This window comes from Oryzias latipes, chromosome 23 (genome assembly GCF_002234675.1).
Source record: "Oryzias latipes chromosome 23, ASM223467v1".
Taxonomy (NCBI): domain Eukaryota; kingdom Metazoa; phylum Chordata; class Actinopteri; order Beloniformes; family Adrianichthyidae; genus Oryzias; species Oryzias latipes.
In genome coordinates, this window is record NC_019881.2 from 12,810,280 (window position 1) to 12,835,464 (window position 25,185).

Here is a 25,185-nt window from a genome sequence, read left to right on the forward strand (position 1 = left end):
GTAACTGAAGACACTGTTTTTCTTAAAATGATCAACTCAAGACTGATTTTTTCAACAAGCCCTGCTGCTGACATGAAAGCCAGACTGGAGTTTATGCACAAATATTTGAAATATAGAAACACACCGGACACTTTTTGGTTTAGAAAAGAAAATCCTTAAAGTTCCACTCCGATCCTCTTTTGATCAACTTTAGAATTTAAAATTGTGATTATTAAGTTTTTAGCCAAAATCAAAAAAGCCTTAGTCATTTTCTGGACATAGTTTCTGCACAGCAGTAGTAGTTCATTAGAACTTTGCCTACAAGTTGTGGGAGGTACTGTTGAGTAAGCCTGCCCCATTTCCCGTTATCCATATTCTCCTTATTCCCAATGATTTGAATAAAGAAATACTCAGATATGCAATTTTAAGCTTCATCGTCTTCAAATATGTCCTCCATCATAGAAAAATTAGAAGAAAAAATATTTAAAAAAAATTTTCAGAAGAAAAAGCCTTAAAACTCTACTGGCACCACTTGCGATTGTGACACATGGTGGTAGTAGCATCATACTGAGGGGCTATTTTCCTTTTTCAGGCAAGCATTTTACCATTTGGTGACATATTACTGAATAAAAACCGTAATGAATCAGAAAACAAGCATCCCTGTTGGTGGAAAAACGTTAGAAGAACATCGTAGAGTGACAGTTTATCAATTCACAATCTTTGGAAGTAACTCAAAACTTAATGTGTGGCAAAAAATATATAAATAAACGAGCTGGTGTCGTAAAAAAATACATAAAGATCCTCCTACATGTCAATTAAACACATCTATTGTGTTCGGGTCAAATTTGACCCATTTTGACACTCGAAAACGGATCAGTATAAGGTTTGAAACCTAAAAATTAACTAAGATGTGTCAGTAAATATGTAACTGGGTCAAACTATGTTTAAAGTGGTGAGAATTGTTGACTTTACATTTAAACTCTCAAACATCTTAAAAGTTGTTATGAAATGGCAAGTTAAACAAGAAACTGTACTAAAATTAAAGTTATAATAAAGTCATCCAGCTTTTTACTATGTTAGTCAAAAGTATTTATGTACAAATTACTTCCCCATTAACTGTGATATGACAACATTACTTTAGAATTACTTTCCGAACTATTCTTTAACAAAAAACAAGAGATTTTAAGTTAGATCAAACTTTTATAGGTTGTTCTAATTTCAAAGCTGTTCAGTTGGCAGATGTACAGTAAAATATTAGCATTTTTTAACAATATTTTGTTAAATTTATATTAAAAACTGTCCTTAAAAAGAATGTACACATAAATTGTCAAATATTAACAGCCTGATGAGTTTTATGAATAATTACCAACATCTGAAGCTCGTTTTCACTATTTTTTTTTTTGATAAAATGTGTAATTGAAAATGATAAACATGTCTAAATTGAATTCATTTTCCATGGACTTGCGTAGATGACACATTTACTCTCACATAAATCATGTTTTTCTTAGTTTAAGTGTGAGGCACACCTGCAGCGTCACATACAGCAGTTAACATTGTGGACAGCAGGTGCCAATTAGCATAACCACCTTTTTCCTTTTTTTTAATCAAAATTCTTTTTATTAGAAACGGTGAGTCAGATAGCCATATGTGGAAAAACTAGTTAAGGTTAAGAAATGTTTTTACCCTCTAAACACAATACTAATTAGCATGTTGGGGGGGTAGGCTATTAATATTTTTTTTTCGTTTATCTTTGAGAACAGTTCTAAAAGAATGAGTTAAGCTATGGTACAAGCTAGGAAGTTGTTGTCCACCTAAAAACAAGGTAAGATAAGAAGTTTTTATTTTATATTTTTGTGTTTTTTTTAATTATGTGAACTGCTGTTTTAATTAACTTTAGTACTGTAGCTAATGTGTAAGAAACGATTTATGCTAGCGAGTAGCCACAGGTTTTTAGCTGTTAAGCTAATTGTGCGTGAAAAACTGAACATTTTTATCCTTTTATTTCTTTATTTTGTCACTGTTATTAGGTAAGTGGAAAATCTTTAGACAGTGAAACATTTATATTTATGACAGAGGTTTGCATGTAATGCAGCTAAAATATGATTTATGATCAAGAATATCTAAAAACGATTCATTATTTGCAGATCAGATGTGCACGTTTAAATCTTGATTCTCAGCCACTGTGTAGCTTTTATTTATGGTTTTGTGTGCCATGGTTTCTTGTTTTTGTGTTCTATGATTTAGCCTTTACAATTTTTCGTGAACTTTTTCTATGTAGTTGTGCTTTCCAAGGCATTGGGGTTCTTCTACGTTGGTTTTTATCGGATTTCTTTTTTAAGGGAAATATGCATATTTTAACTGATTTTTGGCATTTTTCTTTAGTTTGGATGTATTTTCTGGTGGTTTTGCTGTACCTTTCTGGATCTTTGGGCAGTTTATCCGTGGTTTACTTGCATTTTGGGATATTTTGATTAAAAGAAGTGAAAAATAAGCTTCAAAAAAGTTATAACTTGGATCCTTAAGTACTTTAACTCCAGGGTTTGTGGATTTATGTTGTATGTTATGTATTCACGCACGTGCGAGCTTTATTTTAAACTTTATGATATTGTCTCACTTTTATTTCCAGATTAAATAAATAGTAAAGAAAAAAAACCTCTTGAAACCTCTAAAAAATATTGTAGAAATTAACAATTGAGTTTTAGTTACATTAAAAAAATCTTTATTTAATGTAATATTGATAATTCAAGTACATTTTCATTTAAAGCAACTTTTAGTTCTTTTTTTTTGGGGGGGGTACTTTTATTTTGTTAGATTTTATGCAAAAATTTCTTATTTTCCAAAAGAACTTCAATATTTGTTTGATTTAAAACAACAATTCTGTCAGAGAACATCTGATTTGTGGATGGAACCATAAAAAAGCATTACATTTTGTAGTCAAATCATGATCTTGTCAACAAATATTGAATATTTTTAAGATTTGGGCATCTGGTGAGAAGCATCAAGACACAAAAAACGTTCAAAATTTAAGCGATTTCTGTTTACTCCTAGCAGACAACAGAGTTCAGGAAGTGATGTCCTCTGAGTGTTTAAACTAAGAAAACTTTTTGAAAAACATGGGATCATTCTTTTAAAATGATAAAATGCTTGGTCTTCTCGTTTCTTTGGCAAATATGTGCGTATTTTGGTCGGTAAACATGGTTGTTAGAGGAAGTTTCTCCCCAAGTGGAGTCTTTGGAAGTGTGTATTTGTGATTAGCTCCTCATTTCTTTATCAAACAGTCAATCAGCAGGGTTGTGTCGGTTGGGCTGACTTCTGGAAGGGTGTCACCTCCCCCGTTTTCACTCGTGGACGCCTGTGGAAAGCCGCGTGTCCTGAAAGGGGCTGCGCGTTTTGGCCGATAAATCAGCCCCGCGGCGTGGCTGCGCCCCGGATCGAGGCGATTTCTTGGACTTTTTGAGACAAAAAGAGACCAACTTCCGTCTTTTGGCGCAGCAAGGCGGCCAACGCGTCGGCGTTTTGGGCAGAAATCGGGCGCAGAGCGTGCACCTTTGCGCAGAGGACTGCTTTCAGTGCTGTGTGGCTCCGCTGGGTGCACAAAGACAGCGGCTCGCAGAGGAACTTGTTCAGAGTGAGCCGGGGACGCTGGGAGGCGAAATAGCAAAGCTCCGGAGCTGAAGTAGCGACGAACGCGCAGTTCGAGCGGCCGAACGGCAATTTCCCCCCCTTCTTCTGGGAAATCCAAGGTAAGGGGTTTGATTTGGGAGCGTTTCAGCAGCTCTGGATGGCAGCAGAGCAGGCTAAACCTCCATCGCTCCGCTTTCCCGACCACGGTTGTTTTTGCAGAAAATGGCGTCATCGCCCTCTTGTTTCTGCCTGGCCGCCGCGCCGAGAGGAATACTTTCAGAGACTTGTAGCAGCCGCTACACGCAGCCTTCACTTCCTCTAAGGTGAAAATGACCTGCCGCCACGTCTGGCGGTGAATTTGGTGTTGCCAGAACGGCAATCGGTGCGCAATTCTGTTCGGTAGAAGGACGCGCAAAGATGGAAGGGTCACTGGCTCTGTGCGCCAAGGCTGCTTCTTGGAAAAGGTGGCACGGAGCCGCAAAACGCAGCGTTTTTCATTCAGAACCAGACAAACTCAACCGGCTGAAAGGTGATCCATGGGACAGAGGATGGTTTGAGGACACCATCGAGGGGGAGATGGGTGATTTGGAGGCGTTTGTTTTGGCGTTTTTTCGTCGGGTTAGCTCGTTTTTACGCTGCACTCCCTTTGCCATGCTGCAATCGCCACGACGGGCCTCTCATTCACGGTTCGGAAAGGTGCATTTTTAGTCTCCAACCTCCCCCATGATCCAACCAAACTGCTCCTTTTGTCGCCGGACACGTTGGCGCTCTAAATCGGTCTAAATCCGCGTGTGAAAGCAGATTTTTCACGGATAATTTGTGGGGGGGAGATGCGATGCAAATCGTTCCATGAGAAACGGGCGACTGCTCCTGCGCGCTCCTGGCTCAACGCTCCGTCAGGGCTAGCGCAGCTTTCTCGAGATAAAGACGAAATGACACGGCGCGTGGAGGAACTGAACGCTTCGCGCTAAAGTAGGGAAGTCCGGGCGCTGCGCAACGATCGGGCGCTCGCTTTGCGCAGAGAGCGGTGGCAGCTGCTGTTTCCCCGCGATACCGCCGGACCGGCCAACCCCTCTGGAAATACTTTTTTTGGGGGGAGGCGGGGGGACCTCTTGGATCAAAACACTTGAGCATCGTGCGGGGCCTTTATGGCCTCGTGAATGTAGGTCCCGAGTTCCACTTGGGCTGCCCCTGTCTCTCCTCGTCAGCGGCGTGCATGCGTCCTCGCGAGGCCACGGAGTTTTCCGCGTGCTGACTCTCCACTTGGTTTCCTCCCGTGAAGTGGACGGACAGATCGGCTGTGGCGCGGGATCCAGAATGAATACAAGAGCGTAAAGCTCCCGGAGGCTGCTCATCTCATCTCATCTCATCTCATCTCATCTCATCACTCGCTCCGTGGACGTTTTGATCAAGTTACCCGAGTTATGCAACCGCATCCGAGAAGCGAAGTGTACCCGACACCCACCGGCGGATGGATGTGCGGGGCCAAATGAGGGGCGAATTTAGACGCGTGGGTATTTATTCAAAAAGAGATGTCATTTGCACATCTTCCTAGTGCCATTTGCGTCACAGCCCGCGGCCTCGCACGCCCATGGGGGGCGACGGAGTTGCAAATGGAGACAGTGTTTGTGTGTGACGCTTGCCCCAGCTGAAAGGGAACCAATAAGCGCGCAGTGGCCGTGCGCCTCCACTCTTCGGCAGTGCACCGAGCTGGGATTCCGTGTAAACAGCCACGATCGCGCAGCTCGTGGATGTTTCCGTGACTCCCCATCGCTCCGACGTGTATGCGAAAGTGGATGCGAACCTGCTACTGGCTAACCTGAGACGATCAGTCCCACACTTCTCCTCATGGCGCTCGGTGCATGCGGCTGTCGTGGATTTTCCCCCTCCAAGAGTGGCTTCCAGCTGGATCTGGATGGTTTTGAGACCATAAAAGCTTTATTTTTTATCAGCGCAGGGATCAAATCTGGATTAGGATTCGAGCACTGGATGAGAACGCACTGTGTTTCTGTCCGTTTCTGCACGGAAGATGTACTGTTTTGATCCAGAAAGGTCGCCGCTGCGCTTTTGGGCGCTGCGCATGGGTTTCATTCACGAGGGGACACGAGGCACACTTTTACTGGACTTTTGTGCCATAAACTGACCGTAAGAAAACGACTTTTTGTTGGATCCCTGGCTGCAGAGGTGTGCACTGAATGTTCATTTGGTGATTAAATCTAATTTTAAGTTAAACAGAAGCATTTTGGACCCTTTAAACTCAAACTCTTTGACATATTTTATATGAAGTGATCAAAATCCATAATTCTTGCTGTTAAAAGTGTGGTCCTCTCAAATTATTTCACTCTTTATGTATTTAATATAATCTCACTGTCGGTGTTCCCTTCAACTCACACTGTCAGACTTTATGAAAGGATTTAGTTTGTTTTAATGAACACAAAGCTACAAATCAAGGAATTAACTCTGAAACAGCTGAACAGGAGTTACAATTTGTGCAGAAACTTTCAGAAGGAAAAAAAAGAAGCAAAAATGAAGTTTTTCCAACTACCTTCACCCATTTGAGAGCGTCCATGACTGTTCTCCACCCCTGTAACGCAGGTATCACTGGTGTTCATGATGGTGGTTGCTGCTGGTAACCATCCGGTGATGTCGTGCTGTGATTCAGTCAGGTTAATGATGTAGTGCCTCATTCAACCACTGAGTCAGCTCGTCAAATCACAGTTAGCGTTAAAAAAAGCCGACTAGTCACAGAAACTCAGCTGACAGGAGGTATTTGAAGCCAATCAATACAAGTATGAATGTCTGTGATTAATGGATGAACAGTTATAGTGTGGGGATGATATTCATCCTGTCACTACACCCTCAGAAACAAGAATAAACAGTCATGTAACAACAAACAATAGGTCAGTTATTAGTTGTTAATGTAAACTGAAGGAAATAAATCTCTCAAGTGATTGAAAGATTCAACTTTTGATGACTGTATGGGGGATTTTTAAGCTCTACAGTCACAGAGATTCTTAAAAAAGTGAAGAATATCCGTCAGTTTGTTACAAATTCAAGAAGTACAAAGAGTAAACAAACTGTTATAATAATCTGCCTTGTTGGCTCAGTAATAAAACAGTCAAAGTCTTGGTTAGAGCTGCACAGAATGAGGAAAACCTGTGATGTGCGATATTGGCAATCAATATTGGCTGAACGACTTAAAATACATGAACAAATAGCACAACAAAAACGACGAATGCATTATTTCCATTTCACTACAACAGTTTTATTTAAATAAAAGTCAACAAAACTTAAATTATACTCCAAATGACCTTAGTTCACGTAGGAGGCAGGCGTCTGACTTAAAAGGACTCCATCCGATTGGTCAAAAGCGCAAAGGGCTCTATTTGATTTGTTAAATACTTCAACATGCCATGAGATTGTTAAAGCAAATGTGCAAACATCTAAGGTAACCATTGCAGTTTACGCCATCATTTGGAGCCGCCGCGGTGCAGAAGTAGAGTGGTCCACGTCTGATCAGAAGATCACAGGTTCAATTCCTGCCATACCCATCCACGTATCTAAGTGTTTTAGGTCAAGATGCTGAACACCACATTGCTCTTGGTTGTTAAATGCTGGTGTGAATAGGAGAAGGGAACTGTGACTAAAATACTTGGGGCCTTCTAAGATGATAGGAAAGTGCTGTACAAGTATTGTAAGAATTTATCATGTATGTACCATTTACCATGTGTAAACACCATGGTAAATGGTGTATAAGTATACACCATTTACCGTGTGTGATACACGTACCACAAAGGCTGAAATTGCGATAACTATAAACGTGCAATTGATTGTGCCAGCTTAGCCTTAATTTCAATCTATTGGGTAAATGCTTAACTCATTAAATAAAAGTATATAAAGCAGGATTGTTTTTACTTTAAGCCAATTCTGTTTTTAACATCCCCATAGAGCAGGCTGAGTGTAACTTTAACACACGGCTGCTCATGATTTACTCTAACTTCATGGTGAAAAGTACTGTGATCAATACAAAGAAGTAAATTCAGGCTGAATCCGAATTCTTCCCCTACCCCCACATTTAGCCCCCCCAAACGGAGAGTTCGTGAAAAATAGTGTCTACTAATTCGGATGTCACTCCATCTCGATGACGTCATCAATAGTCACCGGTCAGCTAAGACTCTGTGGTGAATGTTTGATAAAAGTTGGTGTGAAGTTGTTAAAGTTTTTTTCCTGTGACTGTTGAACATGGAGATGGGTTTAGGGCGTTTCTCAGTCTGCTGGGTTTGTTTACTTCAGGACTGTTTAACTGCGGATCAATTAGAAGTTGTCAGAATAACACAGTTGGAAGCTGGCCCTTAAGGCTTGGAAGTGGACACCTCAGCTTTCGACACACGTATGATGCACTTGTTGTATTAAAGGAGGAGAAAGCATTCAGTAGGGATGTTGCAATTCACCGTTCAAAACCTAACCACATGTTACACCATTGAACCAAATCATAGGGAAAGGGAATTGTTGCATCCCTATGTTTGCATGTTTACGTTAAAGGTGCCAAACAGGTGTTGTGCTAAACAAAAGGCTTTATTAATCATTGTTTTATTAGATTAGACAAGACCTAGTGAAAGTCAGCCGAAGAGTTTTTACTTCATTGTAGGGCTGCACGATATGAAGAAAACTCGCGATATGCGATATTAGTAATTAATATTGCGATAACGATATAATTTGCGGTATATAAACAATTAGCAAAACAACCAAAAATATTATTCCCATTCCATTACAACAGCTTAAAAATTATACTACAAATGACCCTTGTTGACATAGGAGGCGAACATACAACATAATAGGGCGCCATCCGATTAGTTAACAACGTGAAGGGGTCCATCTGATTGTTCAAATGCAGAAAGGGATTCTTTCAATCCATTAAACACTTCAAGCTGCCATAAGATTGTTTGGCCACATCTAAGGTAACCATTTATTGCAAAGTTGCTGTCTTTTGCGATATGCATATTGCACAGCTTGATATTGCGATAACGATAAATTTGCGGTATATTGTGCAGGCCTACTTCATTGTTATTTGCTTATCAGCAAATTTACAAAAGGATTTTTTTCAGAATCTTTTGTTTTTTGTTTTTGTTTTGTAGTACAAGAATTCTGTATCAAACCAACACAAAACCATGACCTAAAAATTGAAGTTTGAACCGAATCCTGGGTTAAAGGGATTTGTTACATCCCTAGTATTTAGTCATAAAAATACACAATAATGTGTCACAAGACACTCCTGATTTGGGCTTTGGATTTCTTTATTTTCTCCAGATACGTTTCTGGTTCATTCTAAATATATTATTCTAAACAAAAACTGCACAGTCGATTCAATGGAAAATGTATTTTTACTCCCTGAAAGGTTTATCCTTGACTCACCCAGAACCTGTCAAAAAGTGCGTTTGCCTGTAAAAGTTAAAATCTATTAAAAAAATTAGAGTTATAACTCAGTTTTTTTATCAGCATCTAAAGGAAGGAAACCACAAGACTTGCAAAAATCCACCAGGCAAGAAAAGACCAAAAACTGGGAAGTTTTGGCCACAAAAAACTAAAGTGACACTTAGACAGGAGGTCCTAAAATCATCCAAGAAAACCGTAGATACTTAGGAGACGTTTCTTGGAATTCTAAAACAAATATGTAAAATGAATAAACCTCACTATGAGACCTGATATGTATGTTTTGAGCTAATGTTTACAGTGTCCCGCTCATACTATCAGTGATGCATTTATTTCTTTTAAGTGCTTTAAGTAAAAAAAAAAAAAAGCTGCAGTCACACCTGCTCTGAAAACTCCCATAATGCTTGTTCCATACAGAGATTTCTTTACATCTATCTTCTCTGCTTTTGCAAACAGTGCTGCGTTTGTATGTTTGCTCCACTCTTGCTGCAGAAAATTCACCATAAATCAGTGTAAGTTTGTGAGTTTGGCAGCTCAGAGTGGAAGTTATGCTGTTGTGTATTCTTCTCATTTTTAGCCACATAGTGGTTGTCTTTTTTTTTTCCTTTTCCTTTTTTAAAGAATTTCAGCTTCTTGCTCAGGAGGCCAGTTGGTAGTTTGCTCCTTTAGGTTTTGTTTTTGTTTACATGTTTACTCCTGGGGTGCATGGGTTTCTAGGTATTCTGCAGGTGCTTGTTCTTTTTTGCATTTTGCGTGTGGCATCAACAGGAAGTGCCTTAAAGTGCTGTGGACCACATGACAACACAACTTGTCGACTGTGGGGATTTCATAGGTTGTTTGCATTGAATTAGATACTTTTTTGACTATTTTTACGGGAGGTTTGTGGCAAATACAATTTAAAGCAACAAGTTTGGTAGTTTAGATAGTTAAAGAGATTGACGTAAAACTTACATGTCTGTAATATTTATACTTTTATGTGTTGTTTGAGTTTTTTTCCCTTTAAACTTTATTTTATTTCGTTAAACTATACAAGTTGCACAATATATTTAGATCTGTCTGTCTGTCTATACACCTGTTTTCAGAAACACTTTATTTTCAAAATGTATACTTGATCCTAATAGATTAGGACAGTGTTTTTCAACCAGTGTGCCGCGGCACACTAGTGTGCCGTGGGAGATGGTCAAGTGTGCCGTGGGAAATTACCCTCATTAATCATTCACTGATCTAAAAACATTTTCCATCTCCAGGAAATCAGCTCTTTGTTCATCCAAACAGGCCTTGATAAAACACTGAGTAGTGAGGAATATAAAAGATCTTAAAATTACTTTTTCTTTGTGTTTATTTGATTCTATTAAAGACATTTTGATAAGAATGACGGTATTTACCTGCAGCTATAGCGGTTTGCGGGAAAGTCCCGCCCCTTTACCTGTCTCCGCCAATCATTGTTGAAGGCTTAATCACATGTCAGCAGTCTGACCAATCAGAAGTGGTTAAAGTCTTCACTTCCTTGTTCTTAATTCTGCTCATAAATTCTCTCAGTTCCAACAAAAATACCAGCTAAAGCTCGTCTTTAGCGGTGTAGCTTTCCACAGAGTCCGGTGTCAGACCGTGAACAAAACAATGAAGCTCACAGACGCGAGTCTTTCTGCCCTTTTTCGGCAGTTTTCACACTACATCTCCCATGATGCATTGGCTTAAAGGGCCAGTGTCCCAGCGCACAATGAGTGCGCGTGAAATGTCCAGAAACCTCAACGGACAAACAAACAGTTTCTAAATTTTATAATTTAACTTTTATTTCATCTCTTAGAAAAAACAGCCGCAACTTCCTGCTTTTTTGGCCACAATTATCACAAAATGCACGTGAGATTGCGGGGGGGGGGGGGGGGGGGGCAGTCGATCAATAGAGACCATGAATTTCTGCTTATTTTTATTTTTTTTGGATGCTGGTGTGCCGCGGGATTTTTGTCAAGGTTAAAGTGTGCCGTGGCTCAAAAAAGGTTGAAAAACACTGGATTAGGAAGCTCATGTTTAAAGTCAGTAATCAACTGTTTTCAGGTAAATGTTATTTTTGATTTAGCTTTTGGTTTACAATTATGTCCAATATTCAATTAATGTTCTGAATGCTTACAGAAATATTTATATAAAAGTTTGAAAGTGATAATTGTTCCTGTGAGATCCTTTGCTGTATGTTGAAAAGGTCAATTACAATGGTATTGTCCAGTAAAAGAAAAGTTGTGCACTTTAGACGCTTAAGTATTGGGATCGGTAAATACAGGGCATTGGCCACAGTTGCAAGGAAATGATCAGTATCGCACGAAAACAATTAAATCGGCCCACCTCTAATTTTAACATCTGTATCATGTCAGAGACGTGCGCCTGACCTTACACCAAACAATGACGTCCATGACAGCGGTTGTCAGAAGTCAGACCTCTGTCTTCCCCTCTGGTCACCAGTGGGAACCATCTCCAAAGTTCTGAGCGCACTTAATCTCCCAGCAACCCCAGTGCACAGTTTCTGGGTGCCACACACCTGACTTTCATTCGCAATCACTCACAGTCTACTTAAGCACGGTACTGAGCCCCACTCAGTGCGAAATATTGTTTGTGCTACTCTGCCTGCATTACCGAGCAATACATCCAGACCTGATTTCCTGACCCTGTTTCGTCTCTGACTCAGTTTGCCTGCCCCGCATCTCATCTGGATCCTTACTTCTTTAGTTTCTTCTCTGATGCCCCCATGCTTGTTATTGACCCCTGCCTGCCTGACCCAGATTTAGCTTTGTGGACTTTTAGCTGAGCTAATAAACCTGCTGCAGTTAGAATCAGATGTCTGCCTGTTCTGTGACAGTGGGATGCTGGGAAAAAATATCCAGATTTTCCCCAAAATAAATCTTGACTGGCAAATTTAAAATAATCGATAAAATGAATTTATCCCCCAGTCCTGCAATTGGATACTTTGTTTAAAAACTGAGAGTACATTTTTGACTTTTCTTCTAACCTTAACTTCAACTGTCCGCATTTTGGAAGTTTAATCCTGGAGATGATCCTTTCAATTGACTCTGTACGATCAGGTGAATCATTAGGTTGGGTTAAGTGAAACTCTAAATATTAAATGTCATGTGTGTAACTTGAACATATAGTTGCATTTTAGAATGTAGGTCAAAACCAATGCAAATGCTTCCTACAGCTTCCCTTATTCAGCCAGTTAATTATCACTAATTGATAACCAACAACAGAGAATTTCTTGATCATTTATTATTTATATATTTGATTCTGTCCGTGAAATTTTGACTATCTTCAACCGTTCTTTTTACTCTCAGAATGTAGCTAAATACTTTTCCAATAATTATTTGTTTTAATTTTTCATTATTAATATAAAATGTGGTGTTAAGATTTCCACGTCATCTTGACACATTTAAGACAGTAACGCCCCCCCCCCCCCCCCCCCAAACAATTTTTAGTGTTAAAACATCAACACAATAGTTAAATTGTAGTGTCACGTTTGTGGTATTTGAAATGAACACCAGAGCGGTGCTTATCCGTCTGAAATCTATAGAATATTTTTGGAAATATCAAACCTTCCAAGTTGAGTCTGACACATTCACTCCAATAAACTGAGTCATAACCGGACTTCACAACCATGTTGGAGTGTTGCCATGGAAATAAATGTCCCTTGTGTTAAGTATTTTAGTGTCTTGAGCGGTTTTTATTTTTATTTTTAGTACATTTTGCAGTATAGAAAAATGATTTTTAAACACTGCCTGAGCATTTCACCTGTTTTTTACTTTGATGGGTTTTTATGAAATGCTGCTCAACAAATTAGTTTTTGGATCGTAAAGCTGCGTCTTCCTGAATCTCCTTCATAGATGTTTAAGTTCACATAGGAAACCACTTGGATGATTGGATTATAATTGGAGATCCACTCGTTTGGTAGATGATGCCACAGCGTTCTCCAAATGAAGCAGCTGTCAATCATCACAGGCTTGTTTGCTTATTGGTGTCATACATAATAGGGGATCTGGGTTTTTCTGAAACCTAGGTTTGTTTTAGTATTTTTGGTCTTAATTTTTTTTCTCAGAAGATTGAATTTTTACAGTTGGACAACAGAAAACCTGACAGGAAAGGTTAGTGTGTTAGATGTTTGTTTCCTGGGAATAAATCAACTAATTTGACCAAATATATGATTTCTTTGTCATGTAGTATCATAGATGTTGATTTCTGAGCACTTCCCCTTTATTCTAACTATTTAATATGTTTCTTGACCTTGCAGTAAATAATGTAGAAGCTTTCATTCTCAATATTTCTCTTAGAAAATCCAAGTTTTCTATTGTAGTCTGGATAGTTTTTGAAAAAAGAAATATAATTAACTTCTTCAAAAAATCTTTAAAATGTTTTAACTCTATCACGTGTAAACTAGGGCTCTGCAACCTGAAGCTCTGGGGCCACTTTTATCCCTCTGTTGTGGCTCTGGGTTTAAAGTAAAATGTTAACTATTTGAATAACGGATTTGTAGTTTTAGTTCATTTTTAGTTCATTAAGTTTTGTGTTTAGATTCCTAAAAATGTCAGATAACTGAGAAAAACTGATGGCAATCCGTTGTCTGTCAGAGGGATTTTCTAGCATATCTTATTTTCTATACAACAGTGTCTAGTTCTGAAAGTACCTGCATATAATTGCATTAACATCTATAGATAAAACTTAGATTCTACACCAATGTGTCATGTTATATTTAATGGAAAAGAAGAAAAAGGACGATGGTGCGCCATAATGACAGAACATGTCCTGTTAACTTGCCTTTCTTCCATTTTTAATTCATGTTAATGTACTGCAATAGGAGGATCTTATTTGACACAGAATGTATTTTATTCTGAAAGGGAAACTTCCATTTTAAAAGTAAAAGAAGTTAAAATGATTAGATACAGAAAAACATGACACTGTTGTAAATCAACTAAGGTTTAATGACCACAAAAATAAAGTGTATTTTTCTAAAAAATAAAGTGGGACTTTTGGGAGTTTGCTCAGTAAGAAATTGGTTCACATGACCCTTTTATTTTGAAAAGTTGCAGACTCAAACAAACACATTATTTGCCTCTGAACTGGTCTTTTAATTCATTTGTGAAACAGGAACATTTTTTGGTGTAGTCATCGTCCTTCAAGGCTCAATTCCTAAAAATGCTTTTTATAGTACGGTATGTTGTTGAATTGTTACTAACCTGTTTATCATCAGCTCAATTGTTGGCATTCATAAAATATCTCCATGCTGATTATAGGAGATGTCTGCATGAAGTTATTTCAATAGTCTATTCTGTAAGAGAATTTTAAATATTCAAATGACAACTTTTCATTTTTATCAAAACAAATATGAATGTAGAAGTGGCTCCTGTTATGACGATGCTTACAATTGTGTTTATTTAAAACAGATTAGAGTAAAACAAATGTGTTACAATTTTAAAATAATTGATTTTAATCAACTGCTTTTTCACAATAAGAGCTTTTTGATCCTTGTTTCTGTAAAAACTCTAGCAATTTTAAACTAGATTGAATTAAAATGTGGTGATCTCTGAACATGTTATTTTTTTTATTTAAACTTAGCTGGGTTAAGTTAACTTGCCTGGTTAACTAGAACTGCTTGTTTCAAAATTATAAATGTGCTGGCTGCTGCTTCAGCAGTACGCTGTATTTCTATGCACAGATTATGTTGGATTTGGATAGTTCAGCCCCAGGTCCTCTCCTGCACATTCCCACATCACAAAACTTTTAGGATAGCAAAACATTTCAAATGCGTTCTTTGTCTCCCTCTTCTGGTTCTTATTTGTAACTGCAAATTATTTCCAGTTTGTCTCTGTGGCTGACTTGTGTTGTTTTTATGTCAAATATTTAATTTTTCAGTGAGAGCCCAGGTGCTTAAATTATGAGTTGAATAAATTGGTCTAATTTCGGACAAATTAAAAATATTTTTTTCATTGCAAGACACGGCTTTCTTGCAATTAACCTGTCAGCAGTTATGTTTCTGACTTTATTTATAAATTTAATTTAAACTAACAAAATGTGGGCGGAAGTTTAGGGGAATTTATGATAATTTTGTGAGTGTTTAACTCATCTCCTGCCTTTTAAAGCTTTTTTATTCCTCTTTCCCTAAATGTTTTTATGTTTAAAATAATTAGTCATGTTCATAAAACATGTTTCATCTCTTTTAGTGAGTCAAAATTTGCATCCTTACTTGTCAATAAAGAACAAGAAGAAGTTGCATCTCATGCACTTATGTTGTGAGGTCACAGGTTAAAAAAATGCGGAAAAAGTATAAAAAAAAATTTTACACTTAAGAAACTATAGAATTAATTTCTTTATGATCAATAGCACATGTTCAGATACATTCACAAGACCACTAAAACAAACTTTGAAATGATGTATTTTCTCCCTTTCACAGTTTTGGAATCATTCCCACATCATCCTGTTCAGTGTGTTTAGCCCAACTCCATTAATGGAACTCCTACAGCAAAGCTAATCTTGCAAAAAATACATGAGATGCTTTCAGATCTCCCCTTCTGCCGAGGAGACCCACTGAGACAAGCCTTACTTATGAAATATTTGTTTGGCAGTGACATTACTTACTTGTAAAACCTGCATCTGGTTGCATATGAATGGTGTTGACTTGTTAAAACACATGTTCTTGACCCAACAACAAGAAATCACAAAATACCAACTGTTTAAGGTCAAAACGTGTCAAATATATGGACAGATTGTTCATGAAGTCATGTGGAAAGTTTTTATATTAAATAACATAGTTTATATGACATAGAGGTAATTCACTTGGTTTTCTCTTTTATTTATGGACCTGTAGCTCCTTGTTTACATTCAAAATGAGCTGTGTGGAGGAAAACTCAGATTTACCTTGCCTCTGTCTGTGTTGATGTGTCAGAGTGCATCAGTGCACCCAGGTGGTCTGCCTCATGTAGTGCAGCAGCTTCATTTTCCACCCCACCAGTGGAAATCATTTAGCAAGAAACCCTTCATTTAGGCAAGAAAGGCCACTACGTTGTGTTTTTGCATTCATGCTTTGGCAAAAATGAATCGAAAACACTTGTGTTTGCGTGTGATACAGTCACCCTAACTGCATCTGTGGATAATTGAGTCTTACTTTTAGAAATAAGGAGAAAGTTTCTGATTAAAGAGAGGAAGAAGGGTACGTGCGTGGAACGGCACCCTGATGTCTGTTTGACAATCTAATTCCATGTGTTGATGAGCTGGAGAGGACACTCTCTGTGGTGGGAAAAGAGGCAGTTCTTCACCTGCATGGATGGTTTTGGAGAAGGTCGGGCAAAGCCAACAGTGGAACGGTTAGAAGTCCGATCAGGTTTTTGAGCTTCTCTATGGGGCGCTTGCACAGTTCCAGGTATCGTAGAGGTGCCTTTGTGCTCAGACAGGCCAGGATCAGGAACATAGTGAAGACTCCATGTGTCAGCTGTGAAGAAAAGGTCTCACTGCTGGACCTGTGAGAGGTGGAGGACAATGTCAGTCTTTATGATTGATTTGATTGAACGTTAGAGTTTAGACATGTGCTTCTGATTATGAAGGGATTTTTACATGTCCAGGTGTTTTCATTTAATTTTGTTAATTTCTTTGAAAACGAATTAGTTATATTTGTGATTGTATTTGTGGGACGTGGATAAGTGTTGTCTTAATTTATTTTTTATTATGATTGATATTTTAACTAGTATTTATCTTATTATTTATTTCATGCATTATGCATTTTAGCAGGAAAAGTGAGTTGAATTTGAATTTTTCTGATTTTCATCTATTTTTTTTAGATCTTTTTTTAAATCTAAAAAATGTCTTAAAACTGATCTTTGGATCCACCGAGGTTGTGAAGATTTATTTCTCTTCTCCTCTTTTTGAGTGCTGCTGTAGGATCAACACAAAACATTTACCTGCATGGAAGTTTGAAATATGATCCAACGATGCAAGTTCCCTCAGGATTAATAAAGCACTCTGATCCTCTCAGTTCATCAGTAATGGAACCATCTGTCACGGTTTTAGGTTTTTCTGCTTTTGTGTTCCAGTTGTTTTTTGTTCTGTGATGTTTTGAGTGTAACTTCCTGTTTTATTTTGTAGTGTTTCCTGGTTTGTTGTAGTTTTGAGTTTTACTTTGGTCCCCATCCTTCCTGAGTGTTTCCACCTGTGTCTCGTTTGTCTGCATGTATTTAAGTCTTGTCATTCCCTTCCTCCTGTGCTGGTCCATAGTTTGTAATTGTGCTGTTCCCTGGTTTTGAGCGTTTCTGTATTTTCATGTTTCGAGTCTCTAGCCTGCCGTATGCAGTGGTTTTGGTTTGGTATCTTTAGTTTTGTTTATTAAAGCCCCCGTTCCCCTGCAACCTCCTGCCTCCTCTCCTTCTCTGCGCCTGGGTACTTCCCTTCTCCCCCCGTAACATTATGGACCAACCATACCAGTACCCAGCAGAGAGGAACATGCTGCATTTTGGAGCATTCTGCCAGGAGGTAGACGAAAACCAGCCGGACGAGTTCCTCTACCCGGGGATGAGGGACATGCGGTTCCTGGAGGCCTACTGCCAGCAGGACGAGAGGACCAGGATCCATGGGTCTTCTGACTGGGTCCAGTTCCACAGCGTTGGGTCGGACCAAGGACGTCTGGCTTCGGGAGGGGGCCACCGTCACCGCCGACGCCCTCATCGTCCATCCTCCCCTGTCCCCGGGGTGGAGCCGGAGGATCTCCAGGGGGCCTCCTTCCTGGCCACTCTCGACCAGGATATGTGGTTATGGGAGGCCTACTACCGAGAAGAGGAGAGGGTCGATTCTACTGACTGGTTCGAGCTCCCCGCCTCAGCGTTTAATGGCAGTCGCCTGGCTATGAGAGGGGGCCACCATCATCGTCGTTGTCGCCGACACCGCCCTTCTCGGCGTCCCGACTCTTCTCTCACCCCTACTACCGGGAGGGTGCCGGTTCCTCCTGTGCTGGTCCATAGTTTGTAATTGTGCTGTTCCCTGGTTTTGAGCGTTTCTGTATTTTCATGTTTCGAGTCTCTAGCCTGCCGTATGCAGTGGTTTTGGTTTGGTATCTTTAGTTTTGTTTATTAAAGCCCCCGTTCCCCTGCAACCTCCTGCCTCCTCTCCTTCTCTGCGCCTGGGTATTTCCCTTCTCCCCCCGTAACACCACCTGCTAAATTCTAGAGTACAATTTAATATCTCATCTATTAACTGTATGAAACAAAGAAAATGAAACTGTCCAAACACTTAATTTTTAATCACAATATTTGGATTCATGGAAAGCTCCTACTCCAATCGTTGCTTGTTTGAACATCACTCTTCTAGTTATTTTGGCTCTTTTTGTTTTGAGGTTTAGAAGGAAGATAAATATTCTTTTCTTTGTTTTTTTATGGAGCCCGTGTCCTGACATGGAAAAAAAATAAGATATATCTCGTTCCCACAAATTAATATCTTGTTCCCACAAATTAATATTCCGTTCCCACGAAATACTATTTTGTTCCCTTGAAATAATTAATTTGTGCGAACGAAATAATTTCCGTGTCTCTGTGACCCACATTTGTTCAAGAAAGGAAAAAGAAACAAGAATGATCAATTTATTATTGTCTCATTGAACATAAGAAAAATACAAGATTTAGGATGCCCGAGCTTTGGGGCTCGCCATACCGCAGCGATTCAACGGACATAGCTGCTAGCTGCGCCGCAGAGCTCTTTTGCTTGTCATGCCGTCATTCGGGCATCCACAGGCTAGTAGGCTACATGCTATATCTGTGTTTATGAATGACTTATGATGTGAATAATTATTTTGTTTGCACAAATTATTTATTTCGAGGGATGAAATAGTATTTCATGAGAACGGAATATTAATTTGTGGGAACGAGATATATTTTATTTTTTTCCATGTCAGGACACGGGGCTCTGTAGTTTTTCATGTTCCTAAAACAGAAGAATCTGTCGGTTTAGCAAAGACTACAAAGATGTGTGAGCTGTTCAACCGCTAAGACGTTGAGTGTTTTTTTTTGTACGTGTTTGTTTACTCACTGTGACGTTATCTGCTGTCATAAACCAAGTTTGTGAAGATCGGTTGTCCTAATGAGTCAAAAACGGATCCCACTGCAGCGAATCATTTTTACAGCGGGTTAAAGGTTAAGGAAAACTGATGGTAGTTACCTGTCAGTTTGGAGATAAAACCATACGTCTACCCGGTGTCCACATGAAGAAAACTGCACACCTGTTTGTGTGTTTGTGCTGGTGTGGACATGGTCACACAGCGTCCAAGCCGGAGCTTGGTCCTCCTGTGACTCGCTTTAATGCGTGTAACAATGAGTCACATTTCCATGTCCAAGGGCTGATGATGAGGAGGGACCAGCTGATAAACCGACACACAACACACAGTGTGATTTGTGTGTAAACACAGTTAAAAATGGGCTGTCACATATATCCTTAAGGTTTATTGTGTAGGACGAGGTTCATGCCCCTGCATAGATCTGCCCTTTGTCTCCCTTTATTCTGTCTCAAGGAATATGTAGCACAGGGTTTAAAAGTTATAAAGATTCTAATATTTATTTTTCATTTAGAGTAATTCTTTGAATCTTTTCCAGGCAGAAAAGTTGCTTTCAGTTAATTTTCTTGAAGAAATGTGTCACTTCAGTCACATTTCTTCAGGTAAGACAAACACTTTAAAATATTAAATAAAATAGGTTTTGGATGAAAATTGTACAAAAAAATACATATTTACTAAAACGATTAGCTTGCCAATTGAAATGGCACCAGTTAAGTATTTTGGCAGTAAACCTAGCCTAGTAAGATCACATTCTTAACTAAAAACACATCCGGTTTGATTCTCTGATAGTATTTTTCCTTCCTTCAAATTTGGGTGCACAAGAGTTGTGAGTTGGAGGGAAAAAAGCCACAAGCAGTGTTAAAGTGCGGTATCTGCACTTCCCTTTGCCCCTCCTCCCCTCTCCCCATTGCCCCCTTTTTCACCCGCCCTCCCTGGCTGAGTGGCTGCTTCAGACCCCTCACTCACCCCCACTTTTCTGCCACCCTGATCAGAGCTGCTCATGACAAATGCCCAAAAAAACGTTTTTTAAAAATGGCAGCTCTCCATTGCTTTTATTTCCATAGCAACCATGGTATGTTTTGGTCTACGTAATTTTTAGCAGAATTTGCTAAAGTAAGCTTTTGGATTTCCTTGGCAACGTGGGTTTTTTGTTAACAAACATTCCTAATGTGTTCATATGATATTTCATACATTTTGGTTTAGCTTGAGCCATGGGTTCATGTTTTCAATTTTCACGATACTCTGGTAAAAAATGTGAGAGCAACAAAAGTAACTTTTGTGAGCTCCCCACACTAACGTCGTTCAAAATGTACAACTTCTAATTCCAAAATTCTTTCCCCAAATTTCTTCTTAGTGATGCTGGAGGGGTTCAATGCGATACATTGAAGTCCTTAGTCGGAGTTTAAATTTGTAGTTGGTACTAAAGGGGATGCTTTTTAAAAAAAATTTAAGAAGGCAGCTTATTCCCGAGGTCAAAGGTCAAGGAAACTTCGGTTGTGTTTGTAGACCTAAGCTGGCAGTATGTGTACGTAACTTTTTTTCTCTCCTCATTGTGGGAAAATTTGAAAATCGCCACAAATTGGCCACCAAGCCGTAGGTACTGTGGTCATCCCATAATAATTTCAAAACCTCCCTTGGATTTCCCCAACACAAGTGTTCAGGTTTCATCGGTGGATGATGAACCCACAAGAGATTTGGGCTCCACCCATATTTTTAAATGTTTTTGCACGCCCTGCTGTCATCATTTTCAGGGTGTGTGTGTGTGTGTGTTAGGGGGGCTGTTACGATCATCATAATTCAATGTTTACGAGTACTAGGTGTGTGTGCATTTTATTGAGGATTTGAGCACATTAATGTTTGTTGGATATTGTTCCTTTCTTTTGAAGACTTTGTGGATCTTTTGCTTTTTTTCCTTCACTGCGAAAACATCACCGTCATTGCTGGCCATGACTACTGCGTGACTAAAAAAACGGATTACATTCAGTACATCATACCACTCAAAAATAAACTTTGCAGAATTTCTACATCTTGATGTTCTTGGCTTGACATTTGCTGTTTGTGTTGTTTGTCCCGTAGGGTGGTCCTGGAGAAACCTTAGCTCCGTATGGATACCCGGCAGATGGCGGGGACACGGTCTGGAAAAGAGGATCTTAAAAAACATTTGCGGGCCGCCGCCTCAGAAAGCCGGGAGCACCAAGACACTGAAATGGAAGTAGACGAAAAGGTTGATTTCGCCGCCCAGCCTCAAGCCAAGTGGAAGCCTATCCCTCCCCTGCTGCCTGAGCTGCAGGAGCATCCCAGGAGTCCCTACGCCAAGACCAGGAACCAGAGCTGTCAGACGGAGGAGCAGCTCCAGCACGCCACCACCTGCAGCCATTGTCCCAATGCAGGTCAGTTTAAATTCAGCGTTCCTTCATATTTGAGGGTTTTCTTCCATTTGAAGAAGCTTTTGTTTACAGTTCAAAAGTTTTGAGAATTTGATTTTGCTGAGTTATTCATTTAAAGGTACCATACTTAAGGGAGTTTCCTCCCAAGGATCCTTACTCACAATGTCTTTTTTTAGTCATTCTTTGACACTTGAACTGGTCCGACTGTTTTTCAGTTGAAGGTTTTGTGTCGCAAACACGCTGAGTTGTGTTGTTGGATCATTAGCTTCTCTTTGACGCAGAAAAGGAAAAGAAAATCACAGTGGGGGTGTAGTCTCATGTTAGACTGAAGCCAACCAGAAACAGTGGATATGTCTGAGTGTGTGGACTTTGCTCGTGCTCCCTAAAAGCGTAGTCACATTCACTCATAGGGTGGTTGACCCTATACAGGTGCTGCGGGCTTTGGGTTGTCCGGGCCCTTGGAGGGTTGTAGACAGGAGCGGGTAGCATAGATGTGTTGTGCAGTTGTCTTGAGGCTAGTATGACTGCCTTAAGGGACGTCATGAAAATAACATTGTCATATGGTGGTAAATGTGTTGTATGTGTAAGTATGAGTCAAGCTACATTCACACCGCGACTCAAAAAGTCTACGTTAATGCCCGTAAACGTACGTCGCAAGCTTCCGTGTTCAAAACTCTCCCGGTTACCTGCCTATGTACAAAATGGGCGTTCACTGAACGCATGCTGAAAGTTCAAGCAGCTGAACTTTGACCAATCAGGGACTCAGAATTGGTAGTGACGTGTGGATTTCGTCAACAGGGAAGTGCCAACCGTTGTAAACGTGATAATGGAGGAGAAATGAATAATTGCGGCCTGTGCCCGGTTTTTCATATACGAGAAAAATGCTCTGAAAGAAAAAGCCTGGAGCAGGAGATTTGCAGCATGTTGACATTTCACAACAAACTTCTTCCAACTGTTAGTGGCCGACATGGTCTACTTAACAGTAGAAGCAGTTCCCTGCTCGTCCAGCTGGTTGAATGCGCTTTCACGAACCCACGTGTAGTACGTTCTTGAATGCCCAACACATACCCAGCGTTATGGTAGTATCAGGCTTATGGAATATGCACTCACTCGTGGCGTGCAGGTGATGATATCGTATGGTACCTTTACACCACTCTCTTGTTATGACTAAGTTGCAGGAATTGGCCCCTTACTGACCGCATGCAAATGCTGAATGCACAGAGTGTGCAGGTTATACACAAGTGCCCGAACGACGCCCACACAAACTACACTCTAATTGTCCAATTTCCTAAATTCCAGCAGTCAGGCTGCGGACAAGGAGACTGCACTTAAAGTGTGAAAAGCACTTCCGGGGCTCCTTGTGCAGTCCACAGGGCCATCTAAAAATGAAAACTCTGTACGACACGCCTGTCTCACCTTCCCTAATAACCTTTGTGTGTTGTTCATGAGATGTCATCTGCAACATGCCCATAGAAAGAAAAAATTAGCATGAACATTTTTGCCTTGCGGGATCACGGAATAGTCTACAACCTTGACATTTTGTGTGACCCGTACAGGTTTACCCATTTTTTACCTACAGACAACCCGTGTCCACTTGTAAGGGCAGTTGTGACTAAGGCTTTCCGTGTGATGTGATTATTTGTCTTGTGGCTTTTCTATGTTAAGTAAGCTTCCTTTATCAAGGCGGATCTGACATTGCTGCAAGTTGTACCCTTTAAACTGCACCCAAGCTTGCCTGCTTTCATGGAATACCCCAAATCCCTCACTCTGCATGGGGGGAGATGGAAGCAGACGGCGGCTTCTGTGATCAACAAACAATCACAAACCACAGGTGTCCTGAACTGTCAATGAGGTGTGATCAAACTCCGTCATGTTTGTTATCTAAAAACAGTCTTTCTGCCCTAAGGGGGAAAAAAAAAACAGGTGCACTGTGTAGTACGAGGGCGTGACCATGTAGACGGGTAGCGTGGAAGTCAGAGGTCATGTGGGTCACTAGCCTTTGTATACTGACTGTGTTGACCTGACTAAGGGAAAGCTGGCTGACGTAGATTGACACAGTTTAAACCACTCTGCAAAAAATGATTATTACCTTCACAACCACTACAAACCCAATAAGCACAAATTTATCCATGAATAAAAGATTCTTTTTTGAATTGCAGGTACTAACTTTCGTAGATTTTCTAAACAAATCAATTTCTTTTTGTGCATGTTGTCTTGCAATCTCATTGAAGTTGTACTGATGTCTCCGTAAATGAATTTATATGTAATTAAATATTTGCTGTCCGTAGTTCGCTCGTTAATCTATTACTAGATTTTCCGCAGATGCGTATGTAAACTCAGAGCTTTTTAGATAGATAGATAGATAGATGACTTTATTAATCCCACAATGGGGAAATTTCATTTATCTGTGACAGCAACACGACATTCAGAAATAATCTATATAATATAACATCAATAAAGGACATCACAAATGACATTTATATTAAATAATTAAAAATATTACTAAAATTATTATGAAAAATTATTATCAAAAATGAGATTCTTATTAAATAAAGAATTAAATATTAAATAAATACAGCTGCAAAAGTGTAAAAAACATGCGGTCTGCAAAACTGTAAAAAAACATTACAAATTATTTTTCAAAATACAGAAATAACTAATGAAGTTCACACCAAAAACAAAAACAAACAACTGTTCAGGAATAAAAAACAATTTAAAATTGAAAAACAACAACTACAACAAAAGAAAATAAAAAAATGAGTGAATGAAAAAACACCCTCGGACCGTGGAGTGTCACTGTAACACAGTTTTCTGATAGTTTCACTCAAGCTGGGTTTTTAAAAATCAATTATTCCATTTCCGTCATTGCTTAAAAATGCGGTGTTGCTTATTTGAATCTGACTTTTATTGTGAATTTGATTGGAAAAACAAAATTTATATCGTCAGTAGTTCCACCTATGGATCCACCATTGTTAATCTTGAGTTACTGGTTAATTAAAAAATAGTACTGGTATTTCATAGTTAATCAATATTAATTTAAAAAGGTAAATTAGTCAAATCAATGAACATTTGATATAATCATGCTAAATCAATTCAATTTCACTTGAAAAGTTAAACAATTTAGATTAAATTGGATTGTAAATCAAATATTTTCCTGAAAAATGCAATAGTTACATAAACGAAAATCAATTTATTGATTTAATGAATCAACATGGATTTTTTTTTCTGTAGGTAAAAATCATTGACCTTTTCTGTTTTTTACCCAGCAACAGTAATGAATGCTTTTAAAATATTGAAAGAAAAGGATAGTTGATCAACTGATAGATACATAAGTCACCAACTAAATAATCTTTACTTGATTATTTTATATTAAATCATTCAAATTAATTTGATTATCAAGATGGTTTGGCCGGATGTTACAGCAACTGGACTGTAAAAAAAAATCACCTCTGCTTTCATACAGATTCAACTCTCGTTTTATGACATCCAGTGGTGTTTGGACCAAAAACCACATGAAACTTTCTTAATAATTCAGGAACCAAAGCTTGACTGAAACTATTTAATGTTTAATACTAATAAAAGCCTCAAATACAAGCTGGAAAAGTTAAGTAAAGATTTGAAGTTTAGCTGACAAAATAAAAAATTGCTCTAGGTCGGAAATGCTTTCAGATTACAAAGAGCAGGCTGTTTTAGTAGAGATCA

At 39.1% G+C, this 25,185-nt stretch overlaps 1 protein-coding gene across 2 annotated transcripts in view; it reads left to right on the top strand.

The window, feature by feature from the left end:
- Positions 1-1,597: 1,597 nt before the first annotated feature.
- znf800 (zinc finger protein 800) overlaps positions 1,598-25,185 on the top strand; it is a 33,219-nt gene continuing 9,631 nt past the window's right edge. The window contains exons 1-2 of one of the 2 annotated variants that reach the window (XM_023952436.1): positions 1,598-1,801; positions 21,173-21,486. In XM_023952436.1, coding sequence (XP_023808204.1) covers positions 21,201-21,486 — 286 coding nt within the window. In that variant the 5' untranslated portion in view covers positions 1,598-1,801; positions 21,173-21,200. Of the gene's footprint in view, positions 1,802-3,129; positions 3,723-21,172; positions 21,487-25,185 lie in introns of those variants that run through there. The other variant, XM_011491057.3, reaches the window with a different exon arrangement.